The sequence below is a fragment of the Neovison vison genome, chromosome 4 (assembly GCF_020171115.1).
Source record: "Neovison vison isolate M4711 chromosome 4, ASM_NN_V1, whole genome shotgun sequence".
Classification (NCBI taxonomy): Eukaryota; Metazoa; Chordata; class Mammalia; order Carnivora; family Mustelidae; genus Neogale; species Neogale vison.
The window spans coordinates 44,737,909-44,765,208 of record NC_058094.1 but is presented as its reverse complement, the minus strand read 5'-3'; the positions used below and the strand labels follow the sequence as shown (position 1 = coordinate 44,765,208).

Below are 27,300 nucleotides of genomic sequence, written 5' to 3'. Positions count from 1 at the left end.
GGGGTGGTGGGAGGTTGGGGTACCAGGTGGTGGGTATTATAGAGGGCACAGATTGCATGGAGCACTAGGTGTGGTGAAAAAATAATGAATACTGTTTTTCTGAAAATAAATAAATTGAAAAAATTAAAAAAAAAAGATAGTGTGGTATAAAATAGAATAATGGGCAAAAGATAACAGATAAAGCTATTCTGATCCCTAATTATTCCTTAATGTATCTGATACACAAGTGGTGGGGTTTTTTGGTTGTTTTTGTTTTGTTTCTGTTGGTTTTTGTTGTTTTGTTTTTCAACTGTGGGCAAAAGGGACTCTGGATTACCTACTGTGGTCCCTTTCACTCAGTGAAGCTTCAGTTTAACTGAGTTTATTTAATTTGTTTGTTCGCAAGAGTTACAGTGTGAATGATAATGTTTAATCTCTAGAATTCAGGTTCGGGTAACCTGAACCTGATATACCTCCTTATACCATCTCTGGACCAGATCTCTAGACCAGATGGGTTAAGTCCTTTGATTAGGAAACCTACTGAGCAGAATTTTAGGAGATCCTGAAGAACATGGTCTATGTGAGCTCTTTTGATCCATTGTGTACGTAATATTTTGATCCAGTATTTTTAGTTATGGTCAGCTCATACTTGAGATACTGAAAAGAGAGGCCAAAGAATGCCAACAAGTTGGACTGCTGTAAGAATAGCCTGTGTCCTAGAGCAAAAGCTAGTTTTTATCACCTGAAATAACTTGAAGAATCTGTTGTGGACAAATAAAAATGAGCTTATAAAAATCAGAGTCAGCATGATCCAACAGAAGGAGGAGTTAAGGGACATGTTGAAGATAAGCATTTAAGGCTTATTTAAAAACCTTTAAAATTATACAAGTGATATATCTTTGCAAGAGAGAATTTGGAAGATACAGATAAATGCAAATACCTCCTTATGCAGAGCTCTTAACTTTCCAGATGCTTCCATAGATATTTAAAGTGCATGTGCTTGTTCTATCCTGCAGTTTGAGGAAGAGTCTGATGAATCTGCATGTGGGCAATGAGTTTTAGCATCTCTGACTGATGAAGGCCCCAGAAGAATCATCCTCTCTAGCACTGTCCTTATGTAGGAAGGAGCGACCGCTGAGTTTATTGGAAGAGTCAGGGACAAAGCGGTTTTGTACATGCAAATGAATTATAGGTTGCTCTGCGTTAGTGCTGACCACACTTTATGCCTACCTTCCCACCCCCCACCCCTTAACATGATTTTTTGCAAAACATCAATGAGTTCATTTGGAGCCAGATTTCAGTGTTGGTCTGTTGTGGATGACCCCGAGTTTTGTTTGCATGTTCCCTCATCACTGCAGATCTACGCATATGTCTTTGAGAACATCAAGTCTTTCCGACTGGAAGCACTGCTGTTATCCTTGCTGAGTATCGTGGTTCTCATTCTGGTTAAGGAGCTGAATGAACAGTTTAAAAGAAAAATTAAAGTTGTCCTTCCTGTCGATTTAGTTTTGGTAAGTATGAAATCAACATTTAGCATTCTGTCTTACAGTGCTTGCTTGTTGTTGGGGTAACCTGCAGAGGCTCCCTATATCATTCGCAGTAACCCACAGCTATTCCTGTCTCTCATTAAAGGAGGGCTAATTTTGCGTGGCTATACATTAATGTAAGAACAGGAAATATTTTGAGTCAATAATTTTAAAAAGGAGGCACACATGTTTTCAATTTACACAGCATTTCTCATATGCTTGTAATTTTTTAATAGAAATAATAGAACATATAACTTAAGATTTTAAATAAGGAGACATTTCTGAGGGTGAGACTCAAAAGATTTCTGGAATGATTCTCTCTAAAGCAATAAAAAGGGATATCATATCCTATTGATGTGGCATCTATATGATATGTATAGATGTATTATTAGTTGACAAATGTCCATCAATGATTGGTAAAGTTATTAACACTTTTTTTTACCAACCTAATTTTGCTTTATTGAAAGGACACTCATGATTTTCACTGGCCGGGGCTGGTTCTCTAAGATGTTTTTTGTTGCTATAGCTGGCCAAACAATGAATTATACTTTGCATTAAGGTTTATGGTTTAAGGTTTATGGGTTATGCATTAAAAAACACATTTTGAAATTTTAAGAGCCTCTAATGGGAACTCTTAATTAAACAAAGCATTAAGTTGAAAATGTAATGTTAACACAACCACAGTCTACTAATTTAATCATGAATTGGCTTTAGTTTTTTAATGGTCTTTGGGTTACACATGTACAGAACAAGTGGTGTCTAAATAATTTCACCTCTTGAAATAGTCATTTATATTGCTGAAATGGTAGGTTTACATAAATGGATAAACCTAGCACATTGGAAACTATCTCTGAGGACCGTGACTTACTTCTGTAGAGCTCAAGTGGATGGCCTCTCTCCATAGCTAGAACTTGTATGATTCTATACTCCTGATAATTTATGGAGATCCATGTAATATATGTGACCTATTTAATGTGTGTGTGTTTGTATTTCAAATAAGCCATAAAAGTGGAGGGTACTGTGATTATTAATAGTTCTCACAACTGTGAAACATACCATTTTATTCCAAAATCCTATAGGTATTAAGAAATCTTATTATATCTTGGGAAGCTTTATTATGTATGTTGCATGAACCAAAAATTGAAAATAACATGCCCCTTGAGCTAGTAATAAAAAAATTACTTATTCAATGCAAAAGTAGTAAGATATACTTTATCCTTATAAAAAAGAAAAGGAGAGGTAATTCTTACACAAGTTTGTCCCTAATATTTTCAAGATCCATGGTAAAAGTACTAATGCAGGCCCCAATACTTAAAAGTTATAGATCAAAGTGTTAAATAAAACATGTTCTGTGGTGCCTGGGTGGTTGAACTGATGAACCATCTGACTCCTGATTTTAGCTCAAGTCACAATCCCAGAGTTTTGGGATCGAGCCCCATGGAGGCCTCCATGTTGGGCATGGAGCCTACCTAAGATCCCCTTTCTCCCTCTTCCCCTCCCCCTTCTTTCCCACCCTGCTTGTATGTGCTCTCTCTCTCTAAAAAATACCCCGAAAAACAAAAACCAAAAAAAAAGCAAGTTCTGTTTTCTTATTTTGACTAAAACACCTTAGTGATTTCCTTGAAAGGTCGGAATAGAGAATTCTCCATCCTTCGAGTTCTGTCAGAATGAGGCAGCATGCGGTGAGCCAGCTCCTTGGCCTGCCCCTTCTCTTCCTACTCCAGCTCTGTGGGACCCACAAGGGGATTCGTATGTGTATGTGTGGCTCTTCATGCTCCAAGCTCCAAACACATCCTCACTCTTTCATCACCCAAACTGTCCCTTGACCTCTTCGGGGGCCACACTGGGAGGATGAACCTAGGGGAGCAGCCTTGGGCCACTGGAGCAGGAAACTGTAGATTCCTGAGTATCCAAAGTGAGGTCCAGAAAGACAAGTACAGGTGAGTTGGGCACCCCTACAAAGCTCTCATTTTATGGGGAGGGCCAGATTAGAAAGGACCAGATTAGAAAGCCCTGACTCACTGGGCCTGACTGGACCAGGATCCTCTGTTGCCCCAAGTCTAAGGGCAGTGCTGGCCTTATACACACATATAATATTAAAATAACATTGAAGAGGGAACCAATGATTCATCTGATAGAGGAATTTAATTTTGTCAAAGAGATAAGAGTAAGGAAATAAGATATTGTCTGAAAGCTAATTCAGTGGCTTAAATTACTTAATTTTAATATTGCCTATACGTATGGACCATCATGTATTCTTCCATTTTCAATAAGGAATCAGTACTTTGTGGCTATGGTATATTTTCTTTTACAGCTTATAGTATTTTATGACCTGATATAAATATTTCATGGAAATTATTAACAATTAAAATTTATTAATCATCTTAGGAACTTTTAAATATATTAATGCTTCTGATTCTAACCTAATAGGATGAACTTTTAACTACTATCTTCATCAGGAAACACTATTATATCACAATATTTATTGTTCAACAGTATAACCTATACAGTTTTGTTGCCTTTTTAAAATATCCTCAAGTCTGTGTTGCTTCTTAAGTCTATTTGGTTTTAAAATCCTCTGTAAATTAAGTTAAATATTATTATAGAGAAGAGAAATACACAGATAGGAAAAATTCCTACAAAATAAAATTTTGGGGCATTAATTGTTAAATATGTCTTAATTTGCTAGTGTGATTTTGTTATACCTTATTTCTGGCCATCTGTGTGGTAAATTTGTACTTTAAATAGATAATTGGTATGTCTCTTTTTAATAAAAATGTATAGTACATAAGTAGATCCAAGCTAATACTAAACTGATACCATAACCATGTGAAATTCCCAGTCCTACTAAATTTATGAGAAAAGTGAAAAGAGAATGTGAAAATAGGTGGAAAACATGGGGGTGGCATGGCTAGAATAACAAAGACTGAACTGGGTTCTGAGCATCCTTTTAAAGGTGATTTAAAGCTATGCAGGCAGAGAACCTGATCTTGCCTTTTGAAGGTCAGATAATAGAGCATAGGGAACCTGAGACTCCAACAGAGGTAATTTTAAGATCAGTGAGTCCAGCTTGTTATTAACTAGTACATTTTACTTCAAGAAATAGTAAAAACTCGGGGGTGCCTGGGTGGCTCAGTGGGTTAAACCTCTGCCTTCGGCTCAGGTCATGATCTCGGCGTCCTGAGATCGAGCCCCGCATCGGGCTCTCTGCTCGGCAGGAAGCCTGCTTCCCCCCTCCTCTCTCTCTGCCTGCCTCTCTGCCTACTTGTGATCTCTATCTGTCAAATAAATAAATAAATAAATAAAATCTTAAAAAAAAAAAGAAATAGTAAAAACTCAAAATTCAAAATTATTCAAGGAGACTATAAATCGTTATCGATTACTGACCTATGTAGTCGTTTATGCAATATCTCAGACTCTTGAAAGTTGGTGTCCTGGAGGGAATTATGCTGTGATATAAAGTATTTCTTCATGTTCCAGGAGCTAAGTATTTAGGTTGGTTATGGTATCTGTACACACACATACGCTCCCATATTCTATTCTGCGCCTCTTCAAAATCAGTCATGTTTGGATTAACGTGTTGGAAAGGATGTTAGAAAAGCCATATTGTGGGGATGCCATTTGGTTTTTGAGACTGCAAATTAAGTGCTTTTAAGTTTCAAAGGCATTTTTTTTATTTTTAAAAATTTTCTTAGTTTTTAAAAGTCTATGCAACTACTACATTACTCTGGGTAATCATGGGACAGATAAGCAATGTTTACTTTCAGAAATAGCTTCAAGGTGTTTGGGAGGCCAGTAATAATTTTCTTTTTCTTTTTTCAAATGGAACCACACAGATTATTGCTGCATCATTTGCTTGTTATTGTACCAATATGGAAATCACATATGGATTAGAAGTAGTTGGTCATATTCCAAAAGGGTAATGTAGTCTTTTTCTTTCTTTCTTTCTTTTTTGTTTGTTTGTTTATGATGGAGGAAAAGTCTTGAGGTAGATGGCTATGGATTTCATTTCTTTCAAAGGCCCTCCATAGGACAAATTCTAATTAATTTCTATTTGAAAATGACAGAAACAAACAATACACATATGGAGAAAGAGTAACCTTTTAAACTGTTTACCTATTACTAAGGAAGTTGACAACTATTTTATACAGCATTGCTTCAGGTTAAAGATTTGGAAATTATTTACAAAGATAATATTTGGGGGGAAAAAGGAGGGCATTGAATTTCTAAATTATGGTCATGCTTCGGGATTTATTGTTCCCTATTCCACACATGTATTCTTATGACTATTTTTATTTCACTTAAAATGTAGTAAAAGCACATAAACATCAATTTAAATAGCAATCCCACAGGCCTGGGTGGTGTATAATGGTAAAAGAGGGTAGAAATAGAGAAGAGGGTATGGTTTCCCAGAGCCTTCCTCTGGACCCTAAGAGGAAGGTTAACAAGAAGTGCTCACCCTAAAAGGGCAAAAACATTGAGCCAAATATAGCCTGGAGGAACACAAAGACATCTTGGGGAAGAGTGGGATGTCATAGGGTTATTCTCTCTTAATGGGCTGTATAAACACTGGTACTTATAAATGTGGGGCAGAGTTACATTTGTTTCCTCTGTATTTTTATCTTCCAGTCCCAAATTTTGGCTTCTCATTACATTAAAATGGAGGAACAGTAAAAAAATTGTCAAGGGTTAAAAAGATAATTTTTAAAAAAATCCTGTCTTTAACCTTTATGTTAGATGCAGGCTAATGGTTGTTATTTAAATCAACTTGGGTTTTCTGGAGGGGGTCTCTACTTTTCCACCTTCAAAAGTCAGTTTATTGTTTCTAGGTCAGCTTATTATTAATAATAAATAGGGAAGCTCAATTTTTATGAAACAGAAGTTCTTATAGTTTGAAATGGCAGCTCTCATATATCATATTAAAATATCTTAGGGCCTATAATGTTACACATCAGTTTCTCTTGGGTGTGAACTTAAGGAAGTGGATAAAAGAAATCATGCCTCTCCCCCACCTGCTTTAATTCTCCTTTATTTTGAGTGACCTTTCCACACCCATTCTCTGAAGGAATTATGGAAGGAATGTGGCATTGCAAAGAGACAGTGAACCCCAACATTACCATTTGCTTTGTGATTTAGGTGCATTACCTAAACTTTCTTAAAATGTTTTCTCTGCCATAGAGTGCATGAGTGGCACTCACGTGGGGTTGTGTGGACGATTAAATGAAACAGCTAATTGAGAGAGCTGAACATTCCACTTTCTTGCTAGATATTAAGTCAACATGATTTATCTTCCCTTTTTCCCCAGAGGGATTTTTCGTTTGTTTTTGGAGGAGAAGTAAGTCCTCCAAAGCATCATTAGGGATAAATAAACAATGATCCCTTGGCTCAAATGGTTTTCAAAAGACAAGGAGACATTGGCTGGGTATTAGGTGAAAGAAATATTTTAAACACTTCCTTAAAGCTGAGGAACTGGGAAAAAAAAAACTGGGGAACTATATTTTGCAACGGAGGGTACATGGAAACTTTACACACATTTTTCTTAACATATGTGATGCATAGGTAAGTGTACTGTAAAAGGATTGAGTTAAAAACATAATTAAGATTATGAATTAAGATTATAATTAAGATTATGGCAAATTTAGGGACTAGTTTAAGAATTGTAGCTCACAGTAAACTATTGTTCGCATAAAACACTGTAGTACTCAGGGCAGAAAGTATAGTCTTCAATCCCTGCCAATCACATATTTGGAAAGGTTCGAAAGAAAGAACACTCCAGATCTGCTTTTGTTCTGATACAGGACATTTTTGTTGAGTCAGAGTTTCTGTAGTGTAACCTGGGCATAAATGCCGGTGGAGGCATGGAGCCCATCTCCATGGTGATCCTTGTGATTTTGCTTTTCTGCTAAATAATATTGAAAACAAAAGGCTTCCAACCACAAGGCTCCTTGTTCACATGGGTGTTTCACTTTCTCCATGTAAACTTCAAAGTCATTACCACAGTTGAATTCAGTGTAAGTTGTTACAGAAATTACATGAAAATTGATGACTTCAGAAATTACATGAAAATTGATGATCTTTCTTTCCACAGAATCCCTCCACCTAGAGCTCCCCCCATGAATGTCCTCTCTGCAGTAATCACTGAAGCTTTTGGAGTGGCACTTGTCGGCTATGTGGCCTCCCTGGCTCTGGCTCAAGGATCTGCTAAAAAATACAAATATTCAGTTGATGACAACCAGGTGGAGTACGCCTCAGCCCCCCTCTATGGTGGTTGCGTCATGGTACTCCAGTACCAGACCCTGACAATGTTGAACTTATGAGAAATATAACTTTCCTGAGTGTATAGCAAGAATGGATAGAACAAAACAGAAATCTCTCAATCATTCATAGAAAGCTGAAAATCTGGCCTCCATGGGTTGGTTTAAACTATAAAATTTTTTCCCCCTAGGGAGAAGGACATCTTGATGTCCTTTCTGGTGTTAGGATAGAATCTACAAATATTTATCATTGCATGCTGAGTTTTAAAAAAATCATGGATTTCAAAATAAAAATAACACTAATATTATTTGTGTTAGTAAAAAACTAAAGAGCGCAAGGGTTTAAGACTATCAAAGAATGAAAATTTTACTGGTTTACTTCTGAAACGACTTCTGCTAGTTTCTTATTTCAATCCTTGTGGCCCTCCCTACATGCCTGCATAGGTCTGCAGAGGCAGCTGTGGGACAGTGGTTATGAATGTTGTATTACCTGTGTCTAAATTTCACTCTGATGCTATGTGTCCTTAATTGGTTGTGTGCCCCGTTTTGTTATCTATGAAAAAAACCCACATTTATTCATTTAACAGATGTGTATTGAGCTGTGCCATGTGCTGGACACTGGTCTAGGAACAAGGGATGCAATGGTATACAACACAGACCATGTCGTTCCTTATCTCAAACCCTCGCAGTAGCTTCCCAACGTATGCAAATGCAATGCCTCTTTTCCATGCCTTACAGAGCCCTACACCACCTGCCACCATCTCTGTCCTCTCTGATCTTGTATCCCTTTTACACTCTGTTTTTGCCACACTTACTGCCATGTTTCTGGCTTAGGACATTTGTACTTTCTGATCCCTTTGCCAGGAACTCTGTTCCTTCAGATATCTGCATGCCTCTTTTATTCAAAGTTTCCCTTCTCAGGGAGGCCTTCCTTGGTAAACTAAAATCCTAAACTCCAAATTTTTCCACTCCCTACTCTGCTTTGTTTTTCATTATTAATCTTGTTTACTGTCAGCATCCACTCACTAGAGTGTAGCTGTCTGAGGGCAGGGATGTTTGTTTTGTTTACTGACAACAGCAGAAGCAGGAAAACATCCAGGTAACATTTGATGACTTGGACTGGGATATAACAGTGCCGGAGATGAGAGGAAGACAGATTCTGGATTGGATGTGGATACTATCTTGGAAAAGGGAGAAGAAGCCAAAAACATCTCTAATGCTTTTGGTTTAAGTAATTGGAACTTGAGGTGGGGAAGAATGTGGGAGGACCCGGTTGGGGACGGTGGAGAGCAAGAGCCTGATTTGGAGAAGTTTGGGATACCTGCCAACAATCCAAATGGAGATGCTAGGTAGCAGGTTGGCCATATGAGTCTGAACTACAGAGGAGTGGCCCTGGCTAGAGATGTAAATTTGAGAGTTGTCAATATGTATTTGGGTAGCTAAGATCCGGGAGAGAAGTGGTCCAAATTTGTGATTGGTTAGATGAGAAGGAACCATAAAGGAAATGGAGAAGTAGTGGCCAGGGAGGTGGGAGGAAAACAGGAGGGTGGGAGGTCCTAGCAGGACCTAGAAGGAACCTTTAAGGAGGGAGAAGTGAGAAACTATCTCAAAGGCCACTTTTAGGCAAGGTAGGTAGGAAATAACCACTGGAGTTAGCATTATGGGGGCCATTGGTAGATGGCCTACTTCCCTAGAAGTGGTTATGAGAATTAAATGCTTAGAACAGTTTCTGGCTTATTGTAAGCACTCAACAAAAGTTATATATATATATAACTTATATATATATATATAAGATATATATAATATTGTATGTATATTTATATGTATATTTACATATAAATATATGTGTGTATATATATGTATATATTTTAAATAATAGGTCACAACAAATAGGGAGAACTGAAATTGAATACAAACAAGCTTCATCCTTTGACAAGATGTCCCTGTGGTCTCCAAAAGTTGATAGTGATTAAGTAATATATTCTCTTTCTATCAATCCTGTAGGAGTTTTTGGCCCATGGCCTCAGCAATGTGATTCCTTCATTTTTCTTCTGCATACCAAGTGCTGCCGCCATGGGAAGGACTGCCGGCCTGTACAGCACAGGCGCGAAGACGCAGGTAAGTTCATCATTCAGAACGGACCCCAAAAACTGCTGGTTACTCTCGTTTTTGGAAAGGGGGAAAATTGAGCTCCTCTCTAAAGTCCTGAAAATATTTTCACTCCTTCAACTTTTTTCTAACTAGTTTTGAGAAAGTCTGTCTTTTATGAATGATCCTTCCAGAAGCCCAGTGACTCAGGGAGTTTACAGAAATCCTACTAGTGGCAGCATTATTGTTGGCAACCTTTGAATAAAGCTCCCTCTAGTGGTGCTGCTGGTTTTGTGTTTTGCTAATCTAGCCATTCAATTTGAAAATGTTTCCTTCTTGTTCATTTCCTTTAAATAAAATGAAATCGATTATATGCAAAATCTGTCCTTGATGCTGAAATTTCTGTCTATAGAGATGTATAAGTATATAGTTAAGTGGTAAGTCACGTGTGCACATTTTAGGTTAAAGAAACAATTACATATGTTTTAGGAACTTAATTCAACATTTGTTGAGAGACTGGTCTATACCAGGTATTATGCTGGATGCTGGTAGGCAGACAGTGGTGATAATGAAGATGTTGTCTTCATTGATGATGATGGTGGGAGTGTTGGTGAAAGCATATACTATGTCATACTTTTTATATAAATGTGTATGTCATATGTATATGTCATGCTTTTTATATAAATGGACTCTTTTAAACTTTGGGCAATTCTGTGAAGGAGGTATAATTATTATCCTCAGTTTCCATATGAGAGAGTTGAGGAAAGAGGGTTAAAATAACTTATCTGGGTCACAGAGCTCATGAATGGCAGAGCTGGGATTTGAACCCAGATAGATCAACCTCAAACCTTGCACTTATAAGTACTGTTTCACATATGAAAATTTATGCAGATGTTACTATAAGAAATGAATATTAACAACTAAACATCATTAAAGCAATTGAGAATTTAGAAAACATTTTATGTGATGACTCAAACGTTTATTAGGGGTCTACTTTATATTAAGTCATTTGGGGGGGGTTTAGAAGAATGAATTTGAAAAAGATATGGCTCTTGACCTGGGGGGCAAGTGGCAAGAGAAAGATGGGTAAATGGAAATTAAAACATAGCACAAAAGTAACTAATAAAATTACTGATGAATATACCATGGAGCAGAAAGGAAGCAGCAACAAATTCAGAATGTATAATAATTTCAGAGATAATTGCCACAACTCATGAGCTGAGAGGTGATGCCCTCATTCAACCTTGTTTTACATGACAGTTTGATTGGCTTTTACGCAACTAGTGACTTCAAGCCTAGGTTTATCATGTGCTCCAGCATGAACACTTGCAAACTGGACTCTCAGGTGTTTGGGGGTTAAATTAGAATGTTTAATATGTAGTGTACTCAGTATCATCCCCGACTCTGAGGACCCATCTATCTATAAAATTCTAGGATTTTATAGAAGTTTCTGCCTGGTTTCTCAGGAGGGAGAAATATATTCCATTTCTTCTCCTTGTGTTCAGACTAAATAAATAAATGGCTGAGGGCATGGTTTCCAGAGCCTGGGCTGTGTTCTGGCTCCACCATTAGTTACTGAGTGACTTAACACAACTAACTTGACCTTTCTAGCCTGACTGGACTTGGGTGGTAATGTATTTGTTATGGGGATTATATGAGTTAATATGTGCTTAGTTTGCCCAAAGCCTGAACACTAAATAAATACTCCTTCAATGTTAACGATGATCTTGGATTGCATTATTATTATTGTTCAATATTTTTATTATAATAAAATCTTTCCAGAACCTTTTGTTTGACAATCCTGGTTTGACTGCAATGCAGTAAGGCAGTTTCAATGCCACGTTGCCCCTCCAACTTGCCAGGGATGTTGAACAGGTTAGCCTCCTCATCCATCACACGGACAAGAGGAGGTTGGAATAGAATCTGTGAGATGTCTTCCACCTCAGGGTATATCACACTTGGAGTTTCCTTAGGCATTTACTACTTTTCCAATTACTCTTTTAGTAATAACAAAACTGTCTCATTAATCCTTGTAACTTTAAATATTGAATGTCTGAGGGGACAATATATTGAGAAGATTTAGTTATTTTTAAATCTTGGATGTCTTTTTTTCCTTTTAGTTGGACATGCATTTGCTCGACTAAGAAGGTGGGGATGGAGGGGCACCTTTCTCTGTTCTGTGGGCCATATGTTTGAATAATAACAGCAGCAGAACTTCTCTAACGACTTTTCAGAGTTATCTTCTGCATGGCATTTTATTCTAGACTTCAGAAGAAATGAAAGAAATCTAACAAAACACAAGTTCAGAGAAACAAAGCTCAGCAGGAGAGTATTTTCATGCTTCGCTTGTTGGGATAGTCACTAATCTGTTCAACAATACCCATTAAATTGCACAGGGAGGGAATCTAATTTAATGGGCATACCCAGATTGAGAATGCTTTCCCACTGAAGTTGTTTTAGATCTTCAGCACGTGGGTATAACAGATAACTGACATGACTTGAAGAAGGCACTTGGGAAAGCCTTGTCTGAAAAGTTTTGTTTTAAAAAGGCTATCCGTGAAACCTGTTTTCTGTGTGACAAGACTTTACAAAACAACCCCTTAAATGGTTCTGTCCCTTTTTAGGAACTAGAGTTATCCTCAGTAAATTAGTCTAGAAGGCCTAAGAACTCTAACTTTCAGGCTAATGACAACTAATTAAAGGAGCAGCGGGAACCATTTTTCATTGTTAATTATTTCACCAACAAACTCTTTTCTTATTTGGAAATATTATTGGTATTTCTGTAGAAAGTTATCATTTTCAAATGTAAATATGTTCTTGTTATTTCCTCCTAAAGCACTTAAAAGGATTTGCATGGGTCTTGGAATTCACACCTTTATGGTATCTACCAGGTTCTGAGTGCTTCCTTCTACAGTCTCATCTTGGACTCCTTTCTTCCTCTTTCCCAGGTCTTAGGCCCAGGATCCTTCTTCCTTTGGGTGGGCCACAACTGACTGTGTCCTCTGCTGTGGCTGTTTCCCTTTCTCCTCTAAGATAACTCCTCCCATCCCTCAGATCCCACTGTTCCTTTTGGCACTGCTGTTCTCTACTGCACACTAAACATTCATCAATGTGATTTTATGATTGATGCCTGCCTTCTACCCTTGACGAGGCTATTAGAGAATAGGATCCCTTCTGCTTTGGTCCACCACATCCTCAGTGTCTAGTCTAGGGCTCAGCACATAGTAGGTGTTCAGTAACTATGTGTGATAAGAATGAATGAAATGAAAGCATCTGATTATGATAAAACTGGTGGGTTTTGCTGACATGAAAAGGGACAGGTGAAGCCATGTCCCTTTTATTGAGACTTAATACAGTATATTTGAAGTTAGGAAAATCCCACTTGAAATCAGTCTTAGAATCACAGACTTTAAGAAAGTGCTATTCAGTAGAAACATAATAGGAGCCACATAGGTAATTTAAATTTTTTTAGTTGTCACATTTTTAAAAAGCAGAAGAACTTGTTAAAATTAATTTAATAATGCATTTGATTTATCCAGTAGTCAAAATATTATTTCAACAAAGAATCTAAGAATTGTCAATGATATATTTTACATTATTTTCTTTTTGTATTAAGTCTTTAAAATCTGGTGTGTATTTTACATTTTCAGCCTATTTTAATATGGGCTATCCACGTCTCAAATGCCCAAGACCTACATGTGGTTGTATTAGTGCATTTAGGAACATTTTACATACAAGAGAGTTGGTAGTAAATTGTTTCAGTGCTTTCAAAAATTAAATTAAAATGTTTGAATTCAAATAAGAAAAGATACTAATCATTTAATACCAAGTGCCATAGTCAGAGACCAACACATTTCTTCTTTTTTAACATCTTAATTGTATTTCTTTCAGTGTTCCAAGATTCATTGTTTATGCACCACACCCAGTGCTCCATGCAATACATGCCCTTCTTAATACCCACCACCAGGCTCACCCATCCCCCTACCCCCTCCATCTAAAACCCTCAGTTTGTTTCGCAGAGTCCACAGCCTCTCATGCTTCATCTCCCCTTCTGATTTCCCCCAGTTCACTTTTCCTTTCCTTCTCCTAATGTCCTCCATATTATTCCTTATGTTCCACAATAAGTGAAACCATGTGATAATTGACTTTCCCTGCTTGACTTATTTCACTCAGCATAATCTCCTCCAGTTCTGTCCATGTTGATATGAAAGTTGGGTATTCATCCTTTCTGATGGAGGCATAATACTCCATTGTATATATGGACCATTTCTTCTTCATCCATTCATCCATTGAAGAGCATCTTGGTTCTTTCCACAGTTTGGCGACTGTGGCCATTGCTGCTATGAACACTGGGGTACATATGGCCCTTCTTTTCACTATGTATCTTTGGGGTAAATACTCAGTAGTGCAATTGCAAGGTCATAGTGTAGCTCTATTTTTAATTTTTTGAGGAATCTTCACACTGCTTTCCAAAGTGGCTGCACCAACTTTTATTCCCACCAACAGTGTAAGAGGGTTTCCCTTTCTCCACGTCCTCTCCAACACTTGTTGTTTATTGTTTTGTTAATTTTGCCATTCTAACTGGTGTAAGGTGGTATCTCAACGTGGTTTTGAATTGAGTTTCCCTGATAGATAGTGATGATGAACATTTTTTCATGTGTCTGTAAGCCATTTATGTATGTCTTCTTTGGAGAAGTGTCTGTTCATTTCTTCTGCCCCTTTTTTGACATGATTATCTGTTTTTTGAGTGTTGAGTTTGAAGAGTTCTTTAGATCAGCCCTTTGTCAGCCCTCTTTTTCCCACTGGATATTTTTTCCTACTTTGTTGAAGATTATTTGACCATAGAGTTGAGGGTCCATATCTGGACATATTCTTTTCTTTTGGTCTATATGTCTGTTTTTGTGCCAGTACCATGCTGTCTTGGTGATCACAGTTTTGTAGTAAAGCTTAAAATCAGGCAACGTGATGCCCCCAGCTTTGTTTTTCTTTTTCAACATTTCCTTAGTGATTCGGGGTCTTTTCTGGTTCCATACAAATTTTAGTATTGTTTCATCCAGCACTTTGAAGAGTGCCAGTGGAATTTTGATCAGGATGGCATTAAAAGTATGGATTGCTCTGGGCAGTATAGATATTTAACATTGTTTTAACAATGTTTCTTTTAACAATGTTTTTATTTTCTTACAATGTTTATTCTTTTTTTTTTTAAGATTTTATTTATTTATTTGACAGACAGAGATCACAAGTAGGCAGAGAGGCAAGCAGAGAGAGAGGAGGAAGTAGGCTCCCTGTGGAGCAGAGAGCCTGATGTGGGGCTCAATCCCAGGACCCTGGGATCATGACCTGAGCCAAAGGCAGAGGCTTTAACCCACTGAGCCACCCAGGAACCTTCACAGTGTTTATTCTTTTAACAATGTTTATTCTTCCCATCCATGAGCATGGCATGTTTTTCCATCTTTTTGTCTTCTTCAATTTCTTTCATGAGTGTTCTGTAGTTCCTTGAGGATAGTTCCTTTACCTCTTTGGTTAAGTTTATTCCAAGGTATCTTATGGTTCTTGGTGTTATAATAAATGAAACTGATTCTCTAATTTCCCTTTCTATATTTTCCTTGCAAGTGTATAAGAAAGCAACTGATTTCTGTGCATTGATTTTGTATCCTGCCACATTACTGAATTGCTGTATGAGTTCCAATAGTTTGGGGGTGGAGTCTTTTGGGTTTTCTATATAAAGTATCATATCATCTGCGAAAAGAGAGAGTCTGACTTCTTCTTAGCCAATTTGAATACATTTTATTTCTTTTTGTTGTCTTATTGCTGTTGTTAGGACTTCTAGTACTATGTTGAACAACAGTGGCGAGAGTGGGCATCTTAGTCGTGTTCCTCATCTCAATGGGAAGGCTGCCAGTTTTTCTCCACTGAGAATGATATTCACTGTGGGTTTTTCATAGATAGATTTTAGGAGTTTGAGGATTTTTCTCTCTATCCCTATATTTTGAAGAGTTTTAATCAGAAACAGATGCTGTATTTTGTCAAATGCTTTTTTTGCATCAATTGAGAGGACCATGTGGTTCTTCTTTCTTCTCTTATTGATTTGTTCTACCACATTGATTGATTTGCGAATGTGGAACCACCCTCGCATCCCAGGGATAAATCCCACCTGGTTATGTGGATAATCTTTTTAATGCATCGTTGGATCCTATTAGCTAGGATCTTGTTGAGAATCTTGGCAGCCATATTCATCAGGGATATTGGTCTGGAATTCTCCTTTTTGATGGGGTCTTTGCCTGACCCCAATCAGGCAATCAAGGTAATGCTTGCTTCATAGAAAGAGTCTGGAAGTTTCCCCTTTGTTTCTATTTTTTGAAATAACTTCAGGAGAACAGGTATTATTTCTTCTTTGAAAGTTTGGTAGAATTCCCCAGGGAATCCTTCAGGTCCTGGACTTTTATTTTTGGGGAGTTTTTGATCACTGCTTCAATCTTGTTACTAGATATTGGTCTATTCATGTTGTCAATTTCTTCCTGTTTCAGTTTTAGAAGTTTATAGGTTTCCAGGAATGTATCCATTTCTTCTAGGTTGCTTTACTTATTGGCATATAACTGTTGATAATAGTTTCTGATGATTGTTTCTATTTCCTTGGTGTTAATCGTGATCTCCCCCCTTTCATTCATAATTTTATTAACTTGGGTCCTCTCTTTTCTTTTGAATTAGTTTGGCCAGTGGTTTATTGATCTTATTGATTCTTTCAAAGAACCATCTTCTAGTTTCGTTGATGTGTTCTACTATATCTCTAGTTTCTAACTCATTGATCTCTGCTCTAATCAATTATTTCCCTTCTTGTGTGTGAGGTTGGCTTAATTTGTTGTTGATTTTTCCAGTTATTTAAGGTGTAAAGAGAGTTGGTGTATTCTGGATTTTTCAGTTTTGTTTTTTTTTTTAGTGAGGCTTGCATGGCTCTGTATTTCCCCCTTAGGACCACCTTTGTCATATTCCATAGGTTTTGGACTGATGTGTCTTCATTCTCATTGGTTTTCATGAATTTTTTAAGTTCTTTGATTTCCTGGCTGATCCAAATATTCTTGAGCAGGATGGTCTTTAGCTTCCAAGTATTTGAAGTCCTTCCAAACTTTTTCTTGTGGTTGAGTTCCAGTTTCAAAGCATTGTGGTCTGAGAATATGCAGGGAATAATCTCAATCTTTTGGTATCGGTTGAGCCCCGATTTGTGACCCAGTATGTGGTCTGTTTTGGAGAAAGGTCCATGTGCTTTCGAGAAGAATGAGTATTCTATTGTTTTAGGGTGGAATGTTCTGTATGTATTTATTAGGTCCATCTGGTCCAATGTGTCTTTCAAAGATCTTGTTTCTTTGTTGATTTTCTGCTTAGATGATCTGTCTGTTGCTGAGAGTGGCATGTTCAGATCCCCTACAATTAATGTATTCATATCAATATGACTATTTTGTTTAACAGTGGCTTATGTAGTTGGCTGTTCCCATGTTGGGGGCATAATATTCACAATTATTAGATCTTCCTGGTGGATAGACCCTTTAAGGATGATGTAGTGTCCTTCTGTGTCTGACTACAGTCTTCATCTTAAAATCTAATTTATCTGATAAGAATTCCTACCCCAGCTTTCTTTTGAGGCCCATTTGCTTGAAAGATGATTCTCTAGCCCTTCACTTTCAGTCTGGATGTATCTTTAGATTCAAAATATGTCTCTTTTAGACAGCATATGGACAGGTCCTGTCATTTTATCCAGTCTGCAACCCTGTGCCTTTTTATGGAAGCATCTAGGCCATTCATGTTGAGAGTGATTATTGAAAGATAAGTTTTTATTGACACATGTTGCCTGTGAAGTTCTTGTTTTTATACATTGTCTCTGTACATTTCTGTTCTATGTCACTCTTGGGTTCTTTCTTCTTTTATAGAACCCCCCTTAGTGTTTCTTGTAGTGCTGGCTTTGTGGTCACATAATCTTTTATACCTTGCTAGTCTTGGAGATTCCTTATTGCTCCATCCATCCTGAATGTCAGCCTTGCTAGATAAAGTATTCTTGGCTGCCTGTTCTTCTCATTTAGTGCCCTGAATATGCCTTGCCAGCCCTTCTGGCTTGCCAGGTTTCTGTGGACAGATCTGACATTATTCTGATGGTCCTTCCTCTGTACATAAGGAATCTCTTCCCCCTACCTGCCCTTAAGACATCTTGTCTGAAATTATGATTCATGAATTTCATAATGAAGTGTCTGGATGTCTTTCTAGACTCATTGATCTTGGGGAGGGGGTGCCTTTCTGTCTCTAGGTCACAAACGCTTATTCCATTCCCCAGATTAGGGAAATTTTCCTCCAGTATTTGTTCAACTATATCTTCTAGTCTTCTCTCTTTTTCCACCCCCTCAGGGATCCCAATAATTCTGACACTGTAATGTTTCATGGCATCATTTATTTCCCTAATTCTGTTTTCATGGCTTCTAAGTTGTTACAAGCCTCCTCCTGATCCTGCTTTTCTGTCAGTTTGTCTTCTAGTCTTCCTTGTCTAATTCGGTCTTCTGCCTCAGTTACCCTAGCTGTTAGAGTATTTATATTTGATTGGATTTCATTGATAGCATTTTTTACTTATGCCAGATCAGCTCTCACTTCCTCCCTTAGAGATTCTATGCTGCCACTAATGGTCTTCTCCAACCTAGCCATTGCCTGGACAGTTTTTACCCTGAATTCCGTTTCTAACATACTGTTTATGTCCATATCCAGTAGTTCTGTGGCAGAGGTTGCAGTCTCTGAATTTTTCCTCTGTTGGGTGCTCTCCTCCTAGTTATTTTGGTGAGAGGTGGTTGAGGGAGGTATAGCTTTCCACGGATGATCTCCTGTCCCCACAGAGATCCAGAAGTGTTTAATCTTATATCTCAGGCTTATTTCATGGGTGTTCAGAGTGTTCTTGTAGATATTTAGCTTACTTCATGGGACTGGTTGAAACAGGGTCTCCTACTTCTCTGCCATCTTGCCCTTCCTACTTTTTTTTTTATTTTAAGATTTTATTTATTTATTTGAGAGAGAGAGAGCAAGCCAACAAGCAAGAGAGAGTGGGGTTGAGAGGGACAGAGGGAGAGAAAATCTCAAGCAGACTCCCTGCTGAGCATGGATCCCACTAGTGGGGCTTGATCCCAGGACCCTGAGGCCATGACCCGAGCGAAAATCAAGAGTCCAGAAGCTTAACCAACTGACCAGCCAGGCACCCAAAAGGCTAATACATTTCTGTCCTCCACACATAGAAACCCTTTTAACACTGATTCCCTTAAGATGTGACATGCTGAGCATGGATATGTAGGAGTAAGAAGGTCTTGGTGCTGCCTAGACATACAGCACAAAGCAGTGTTACAGATCCTCCTTCCAGCCTTCCCTCTGAGGACTGGTCATCATGGGAGGGAGCCCAATATGCCCTGGCTCTCTCCCCTGTGTTTCCTCTTGCTTCCAGCAGAGAAGATACACTGGTGCTCTGCAGGGAGTTCAGGAGGCATAACCGAACCATGAAGGATGAGAGGCAGCATCTGCTGTAGGCGAAGCTTGGTCACAGCCGGAAACGACAGCTGGCATGTTTTTCTGCAACACTGATGTTGCCTCTAGGTTCCAATTTGCCAAGCTATATTCTTTTATTCTTTCAAATTTGGCTTATTGCTTCCAACTTCTTTAAAGCTTTTAAAATCTAGCCTTAGTTACCCAGTATCCTCTCTCTCCTGCTGCCCTTGCCCATCACTTTTGCCATTCCACCACTTTGTTGTGCATACAGTGAGCTCTTGACCGACTTTGCATTCTTTAACAACTATTTAGGAAGGAAATGGCTAGCATATTACCCTTCCTTCAGCCGTCTATATAGGTATGGGTAACACGAATGCCTGTAGTCATCTTTGAAAGCAACCTAAAACATTTACAATACATACAAAAATGTAACAAGAAGAAAATATAGATTTCATTATCTTTTATGCAGAATTAACTCAATGTGAGTAGTTAGATTTTAGAGCAAAAAAAAAAAAATTGTCTCTAGCCATTTAGTAAGTATGACATGGAAAGAGTTGAAGAAGAGTAAAATACCTAGACCTTTTGCTCTGTGCATCACTAGGGGTGAGAACACTTTTCGTTACTGGTTAACAACAGAGGTCAACCTGAAACTTATTAAGGAGAAGGCACTTCAGTGGCATTTGTTTTCTGAGTTTTGAAAAAAAGTAACAGGGTGGGGGGTGGAGTGTGCCTGGGTGGTACAGTTGGTTAAGTGCCCAACTTGGTTTTGGCTTGGGTCCTGATCTCAGGTTCATGAGATGGAGCCCTGCATCATGGTCTGCACTTAGCAGAGAGTCGGCTTGAGATTCTCTTTCTTTCTCTCTTTCTCCCTGTGCACCACCCCTCATCCCCCACCACTCTTTCTCTCTCACTCTTTCTCAAATAAATAAATAACTCTTAAAAAAAAAAAAGGGAACAAGATTCTCTTTGGTTTTGGTAGCAACCTACCTTTAAAATGTTTCTCTTGGTAGATCAGAGATATATAATAAGCAGCATTTCATATGCAGAGTAACAGATATTCAGAAATTGGGTAATACTGAAAATATAGCTCAACTGTGTTATTCCAGAAACCTTAAGTTAGAGAAGTCTGTGATACTACCGCAAATATCTGATCTCTGTTCAACCTCTTGTACTTGCTGAGTCGGCCATCTACGAATGATGACTTGGACTGCGTGACCTCAAAGATTTTTTACAAATCTATACTTCAGCATCTGGGGGTCTTGATTGGGGACACAATGAATGTCAGTATTTTGAGAGCTTTGAGGACAGAGACTGTTATATTATTGATTTCTATGCCTGAGGAGTAGATACACTGGGCAGAACTGATAAAAATTTCTTGTGCAATTACATACACTTATATTTTGAGCTAGGGCATCAACAGGGATGAGGCAAGTGCATTGAAGGAGTTAAGCAATTTGTTTATATGATTTATTTCATTAAATGACCTACCATCAAAGGTACCATAAATAATATTTTTCACCTTTGGAAATAACATCCATTTAGCTCTTGACTTATTTCAACAATGATTGAAATTGTAATTCAGTGAGTGCATAATTGTTGACGTACCTATAAAGCATCAGGTAAACAAAAGGTCAGTTAAATATTAGAGAAAAGCCTAAAGGTAGTTGTAATTTAGTGTCTTAAAATAAAATTATTTACTTTGGTTGTAATTTCTATAACAGCTTCAGTGAATTATAAGATATTTAAGAACCTTAAAATACGTTTAGTTTTATGGATCCCAGTTTGGCTCATAATCCATATGCCTTCTGGCTCCCAGGTTCTAAGACCTTGGACTAGTCACTTTGCCTCCTTGTGCCTCAAACCCTTCCAAAGGAGTTAACACTGTAGCTGTCCAAAGTTCATATCTACAACTAAGATTAAGAGTTTTATTTTCAAGTACACTGTAAGTGTATTGAGTGAAGAGTCTCACAACAGGGGTGCAAGCCATTCATTATCTTTTTTCATGAAATAAATAAACCTTTGCATCCGGTACCCTTTTCTTTCCATAAACATACTTCACTTACTGAGCCATCTACATAAATCCTATGATCCGCTGCTCTCTGACACCTGCCTTTCTCTAGCCTACTGGAATGTCAGACATATTTTGTTGTTTAAAAACTTTTCTGTAAAATAACCAGTTATTCCTAAAAGATCACTGTAATGGTTAGGTGTACTATGACTTGTTTTACGAGGGATTTTGGTTCCGTAATGATTTGTTTCCCACAGAAGAATGGTTTTTCCTCTTTATATGCTGGGGAGTGCTGGAGAAGAGTTCCACTAAATATGAAATGAAACTGTGCCTACTTTCACTCAGCTTAATGGTTTTGAGTTTCATCCATACTGTTGCATATATTAGTAGTATCTGTAGTATCTGTTCTTTTATTTTATTACTGAGTAATATTCTGTTGTGTGGATGTACCACAACTTGCTTATCTGTTCACCAAGGGATGGACATTTAAGTTATAGTTCTCAGTTTATGAATAAAGCTGATGTAAATATTTACATATAGGTATTTGCATGGGCATGTGTTTTCATTTCTCTTAGGTAGTTCTGAGACACATGTGGGTGTATGCATTCTATATAAGAAACTGTCAAACTCCTTTCAAAGTGGTTGTACTATACTACATCCCCACCAGCAATGTCTGGCAGCTCTAGTTGCTTTGAGTCCATGTCAATCCTTAATATTGATTGATGGTTTATAATTTTATTTTTTATTTTAGCCGTCCTACTAGATCCTGATTCTCTTGCTATCTCCTTAATGATATTCTGGGCATCTTTGTGGTCCTGTGAGCCTCTTTTCTCTCATTAGGCTGACAATTTAGCTAAATGTTTTTACTAAGTCATGCACATTTGTTTATGTGGAATCAGGTTCTTCATCAAGTGGAGCATAGCTAGGAGTCAGGGGTTCTGAATTGCCTTTTGTCAGCAGGCTGAGTTGGTTGGAACCTGATACTAATGACTCTTCAGGATTAATAAAGTTAAGTCTACTTGACTGCAGAGATTGCTCCCATAATCCCGTATAACTGCTTCATACTAGAACCCTTCTTAACAAAGAACTCCAAAGAGAGTATATGCTTCAGTGGAAATTTATCATCAGCGGAGAAAAACCCTAAACTGCATATTCAGTTATTATTCAAACAACTCGCTAGGAAATGGGGAGAGTCAAGCTGAACAACAACAGGCTAACGGACTTTTAATTGAAATGTCACTTTCACTATTAAACAAAAAAAGCCGTTGCTATGATGTGTGATAAAAGTTGATGGTGTCCTATTTCTTTGTGTGGAATTGCTTTTCTCTCATCACTGACTTAATTTGATTGCAACAGTTTGTCAGCTGTCATGTTTGGGTTCCCTCAGCTGCAAACTATAGATAATGGGAGTATATGCAATTTAGCAATCATGTTCCAACATTTGGTCTCTTATAATCAAGATGAACTAAGAATTTTATTTTCCCCTATGACTTTGGAATAATAAAGTTCAAAGCTTTCTTTTTCATCTGTCGTGTTTTTTACAGGTGGCTTGTTTAATATCTTGCATTCTTGTCCTGATAGTTATCTACGCGGTAGGACCCTTGCTTTACTGGCTGCCCATGGTATGGTAGTACTTTTTTATTATTTACTTTTTAACCTTACTTTTAATGAAATCATTGTATATTAAAATGTCTTAGAAGAATAGTCTCAATGGCCCTACATCTGAAAACCATGTGACAGAAGTAATGATTGAATGGAGGAGGGGGTTGGACAGAGACCACATTTGGTGGGAGAAGAAAGGGAAGAATCCGTGGCTGTTTTCTGTTTCTTAGACTTATGTGTAAAAACGGCATTGTGGAATTAGATTTATTCTGTGCTCGTTTGGAGGGCAGAACTGGGCAATCTCTGGTGTATAAGGCACAAACTTTGGGAGAATTTTATCAGAACTCAGACTGTTAGAAAAATGTGTGTAGAGCAAGGGAGTAAGGAACAAAATACATCTTGCCACCCTTGATATCTTTACACAAAGTGACCCAGAACACCACTGTGCTTTTTATAACTCTGGGGCACCGAAGTGACCCAAGTAAGATCCTGGTCTTCAGAGAGCCAGAGATCATCTCATTCCTGTCTTGTTCTAATTCTTCGTTAATATAGTGAGTATCAATCATTTCCACACAGATCTTCTAATAATCAAGTTCACTTTTCAAGAGAGTTATAAATATCCACATGTGATACCAGATCATTGGTGCTGAAGGCAATTATAAAGAAATATATAATATAAATATTTAATTTTTTTGCAACAAACTTCAAATGGCAGTGGCTAATTAAAGTTAGGAGGACATTTGGCTTTATAACATGCACCCTTATAATTCATTACTTTTCTTTTCTTTCTTTCTTATGTTTTACAATGGCATAAGTTTTATACTGTGATTTTCTAGAATTGATATTATATTCCTAAAGTACAATAATAGGTTAGTTCTAAACAAAATGAATATTGCTTTAGTCTTCTAAATGGTGATTGCTTTTCTCTAGTAAGTACTTTAAAAACAAAGGCATAAAAATTCCTTAATCTTTTTAAATTCAGATTAAAATCTTTATCTTATTTCTTCATCAACTTATTTCCTATTTGTAGTGTGTTCTTGCAAGTATTATTGTTGTGGGACTGAAGGGAATGCTAATACAGTTTCGAGACTTAAAAAAATATTGGAATGTGGATAAAATTGATTGGGTAAGTAGAAATTTGACCTAAAATTTCCTTCTTTGGCTTTAACATGCATTGCAAAATCAACTGTAATATTTTTATTTGCAGAAAATAGTTTTGACCATTTGAAACTTGTACACTTCATAAGCTACCATTTATTTTCTAAGTTCTTAATAAAGGCATTAAAATATAGAAAGTAAACTATTTTTGTAAATATATAGACTGTAAAATAGAAAATACTCATTTATTTGAGGCATATAAGAACAGAAATGGAATTTTGTCAAATTTTGATTGATGTGTTGTTTGAGAACTTTTAATGAAATGCTAACTAACTTGAATTAGGGATTCTCAGTTTCCATTTTGAATTGATTCTGGAAATGAAGCTCATCAAGGAAGCACACACTAATAGAACACATATGAAAAACTATAATTGCTAAGAAATGTGTTGCATTAATATAGGTTGAACATCTTAACAATGACCATATTCATTCTAAATATAGTCTCACGAACTTAGTTTTAAAGGGGTTACATTGGGAGGAGCATTATGTTAATAGGATGTTGCCAGCAAGAGATTAAATATTACTGATCAATGATCAAGTGTGGCTTTTACTAACAGAAATGTTTAACATACATATTCTAGAGAAATGTATCTATGCAGGAGCATCCAAAATACTTTAAATTTCCAATATAGGTGAAGTATTTCACAAGTACCCTTTATTTAGCTCTATCATGGCATTCACCATATTGAAATGCAGTTGTCTATACATTTCCCCTCCTTTAGATTCTTTGCTCAGAGAGACTTTGGGGGGATTATTTGTGCTGGTGCCTATTTTCATAATATATCTCCCAAGGCTAAGTATTACTCTACCAAAGTACAAGGCAGGGTGCCATGGGGAATTCAGAGATAAATAAAGAACTATTTGTCTCCTCCAGACACTTATATTCACTTATATATATTCCAGAATATTTGTGTAGAAGCAGACATAGAAACATCAACTTATTATGCAAAGCATGATACAATGTGACCTCAAGCAAAAGTACAAGTTTAGTTCTGGGGGAAAAAATGGAGGCTGGAGCATTTAATTTGGACTGGTCCAAATGAAAGAGTCTGACAGCTGAAATGTGAACTGAGACTTGAAGGAACAGTATTTGATAGGCAGGCCAAAGGATTAAAATTAGCCAGACTCATGGAGGATCATGACTTTTTAAAGGTGGTATGTGTGAGGTAGCACATGGATATAGAGAAATTAGAGGATGTAGACTTACTGAACAAGCTATTTGATAACCCTATGATAAAGGTATTTCTAAGGAATGCATTAATTACATAAGAGGGAGCACATTACCATATTGGAAGGGGAGTGATGTCAGGGAAGGTTTTTTCCAGGAAATGATGGGTAGAACATCTAGTGGGAGGGTGGGAGTAGTGACAGATGGGGTTGCAAAACTTAAGAATGAGTTGGACTTGGAAAGGCTGCTAATGTTGTGCAAAGAAGACTAGACTTCATTCTGAGGGCAGAGAGACATCATCAAAAGGTGATGAGTCTAAAATCCTTTCCCATAGGACTTTTTAGACCTGGTGCTATCTGCAGGTATTGAAGGATAAGACAGAGAAATCACAAGTTAACATGATTTTTTGGGGGGGGGTATTTTATGTGAATTAGTTTTACTGAATGGATGTTCAGTGAAGTTCTTTCTTACCATGATGTTTGGTAATATTATCAGAATATTTCTTGTGGTTGAACACCCAGCATCAAGTTTCTATGAGAGTGATGTGTCCTTTTGATCTCAGAATTAAGGATTATATACAAGGTTGAAGTGGACAGATATTTTTTTAGTTGCTAAGGAATTTAACAGTGAGAAGCCATTGATGATTGGGATACAATCTGGGCATAGCATTTATAGTGAGAGTATTGCACAGACTTTTTTGTATATAGATTATATTACCCAGTAGATAGAATATGTCCAGATTACTCAATAGATACCTAAAATATCATGGAAGTGAAGTTACCAAAGATGTGTATATATGTAAAATAATTTGAAGGTTGAAAGTTTAAGAAAATCATGTAAGCAGTCCTCACATGAAAAGTCAGAAATTTTTATTACTTAAATTGTTTATAGTTGAATAATGATTCCACTTTGAGCTGTAGATCAAAACACTCTCTGAGGTAATGAGGAAATAGGAATCCAAAATGGAGACCATGGGCTCAGAGCTGAGTTTGAGTAACTGAACAGTGGGAATAGAATTCACATCTACAGAAATATAATAATGTGTATCAATCACCAGAACAGATCAAGAAGAGGTGAAGTGATTGAGTAGCTGCTCAAATGTATAAGGTTTATGTGTTTATGTATTCCCTACTTGAGGTCAGCTTTGGAGTTAGCTTGTGTTTAGGGGTTGTGAGTGCTAATAGAGGAGGGATCAAGTGGGAATACATAATGAAAAAAATAGGAGGCTGGGAGTTAACTAATCCCTTATAGCTGTGACAACAAACATTTGGATCTTTAATAGCTATTACAGAATAGTTATGGGACTTACGTTAACCAATGGAACTGTATACTGGCTATGTTGTTAATTTACATTTGGTATTTTTTTCAAAGCTATAAATGTAGCCCCAGGAAATAACTTAAGCATTGTGAACCCAACTTACAATAGATGATATTGTGGGAGAGTAAATATGCTTTGAAAATAGAACCAGATGGTACCAAAATTTTTGGTTGCTCTGATGAATCATGGCCTCTGGGCTCTGTGGTTTTTTTTAAATGGCAGGAACCAGGATCCTCAGTTCCCTATGCTATATTGAATCATGGAAGTTGGCCATGAGGAATTGGACTTATAAAGCTTTCGGGTAAAATCTTATTCTGCCACACCCAGGCGGGTTCAGTCAGCATTAAGGGATGAGTAAGAAACAAAGCAATCATGGCAAGTTGAAGTAATGATCAAAAACTTACAGCCTTATTTTGTATGTGATGAAGCATAATGTAATTCATTCGGGGGGAAAATTACACTGTATACATATAAAAGACTCAAATGATTGTCTTTTTGCCTGAATAGAGGAAAAACATCTCAGTGTCTAACCTATGAGATGACAGGCTGAGGATGATGTCATAGTAAGTCCTAACTTAGCATTACATTTCTTGGTGATGGATCTGAACATGAGAAAACTCAAAATATATTTTCTCTTTTTACTTCAGATGTTTGTTTCTTCTATATCAAAAAGAATTTTATAGATAAAAATTTCT

The 27,300-nt window shown here is 37.2% G+C and overlaps 1 protein-coding gene across 1 annotated transcript in view; it reads left to right on the top strand.

Moving 5' to 3' along the window:
* The window catches only part of SLC26A7 (solute carrier family 26 member 7), a 122,404-nt gene that overhangs the window by 61,026 nt on the left and 34,078 nt on the right, over positions 1 to 27,300 (top strand). The window contains exons 6-11 of the mRNA XM_044247106.1: positions 1,338 to 1,490; positions 5,342 to 5,424; positions 7,594 to 7,741; positions 9,764 to 9,877; positions 22,904 to 22,981; positions 23,992 to 24,087. Coding sequence (XP_044103041.1) covers positions 1,338 to 1,490; positions 5,342 to 5,424; positions 7,594 to 7,741; positions 9,764 to 9,877; positions 22,904 to 22,981; positions 23,992 to 24,087 — 672 coding nt within the window. The remainder of the gene's footprint in view (positions 1 to 1,337; positions 1,491 to 5,341; positions 5,425 to 7,593; positions 7,742 to 9,763; positions 9,878 to 22,903; positions 22,982 to 23,991; positions 24,088 to 27,300) is intronic.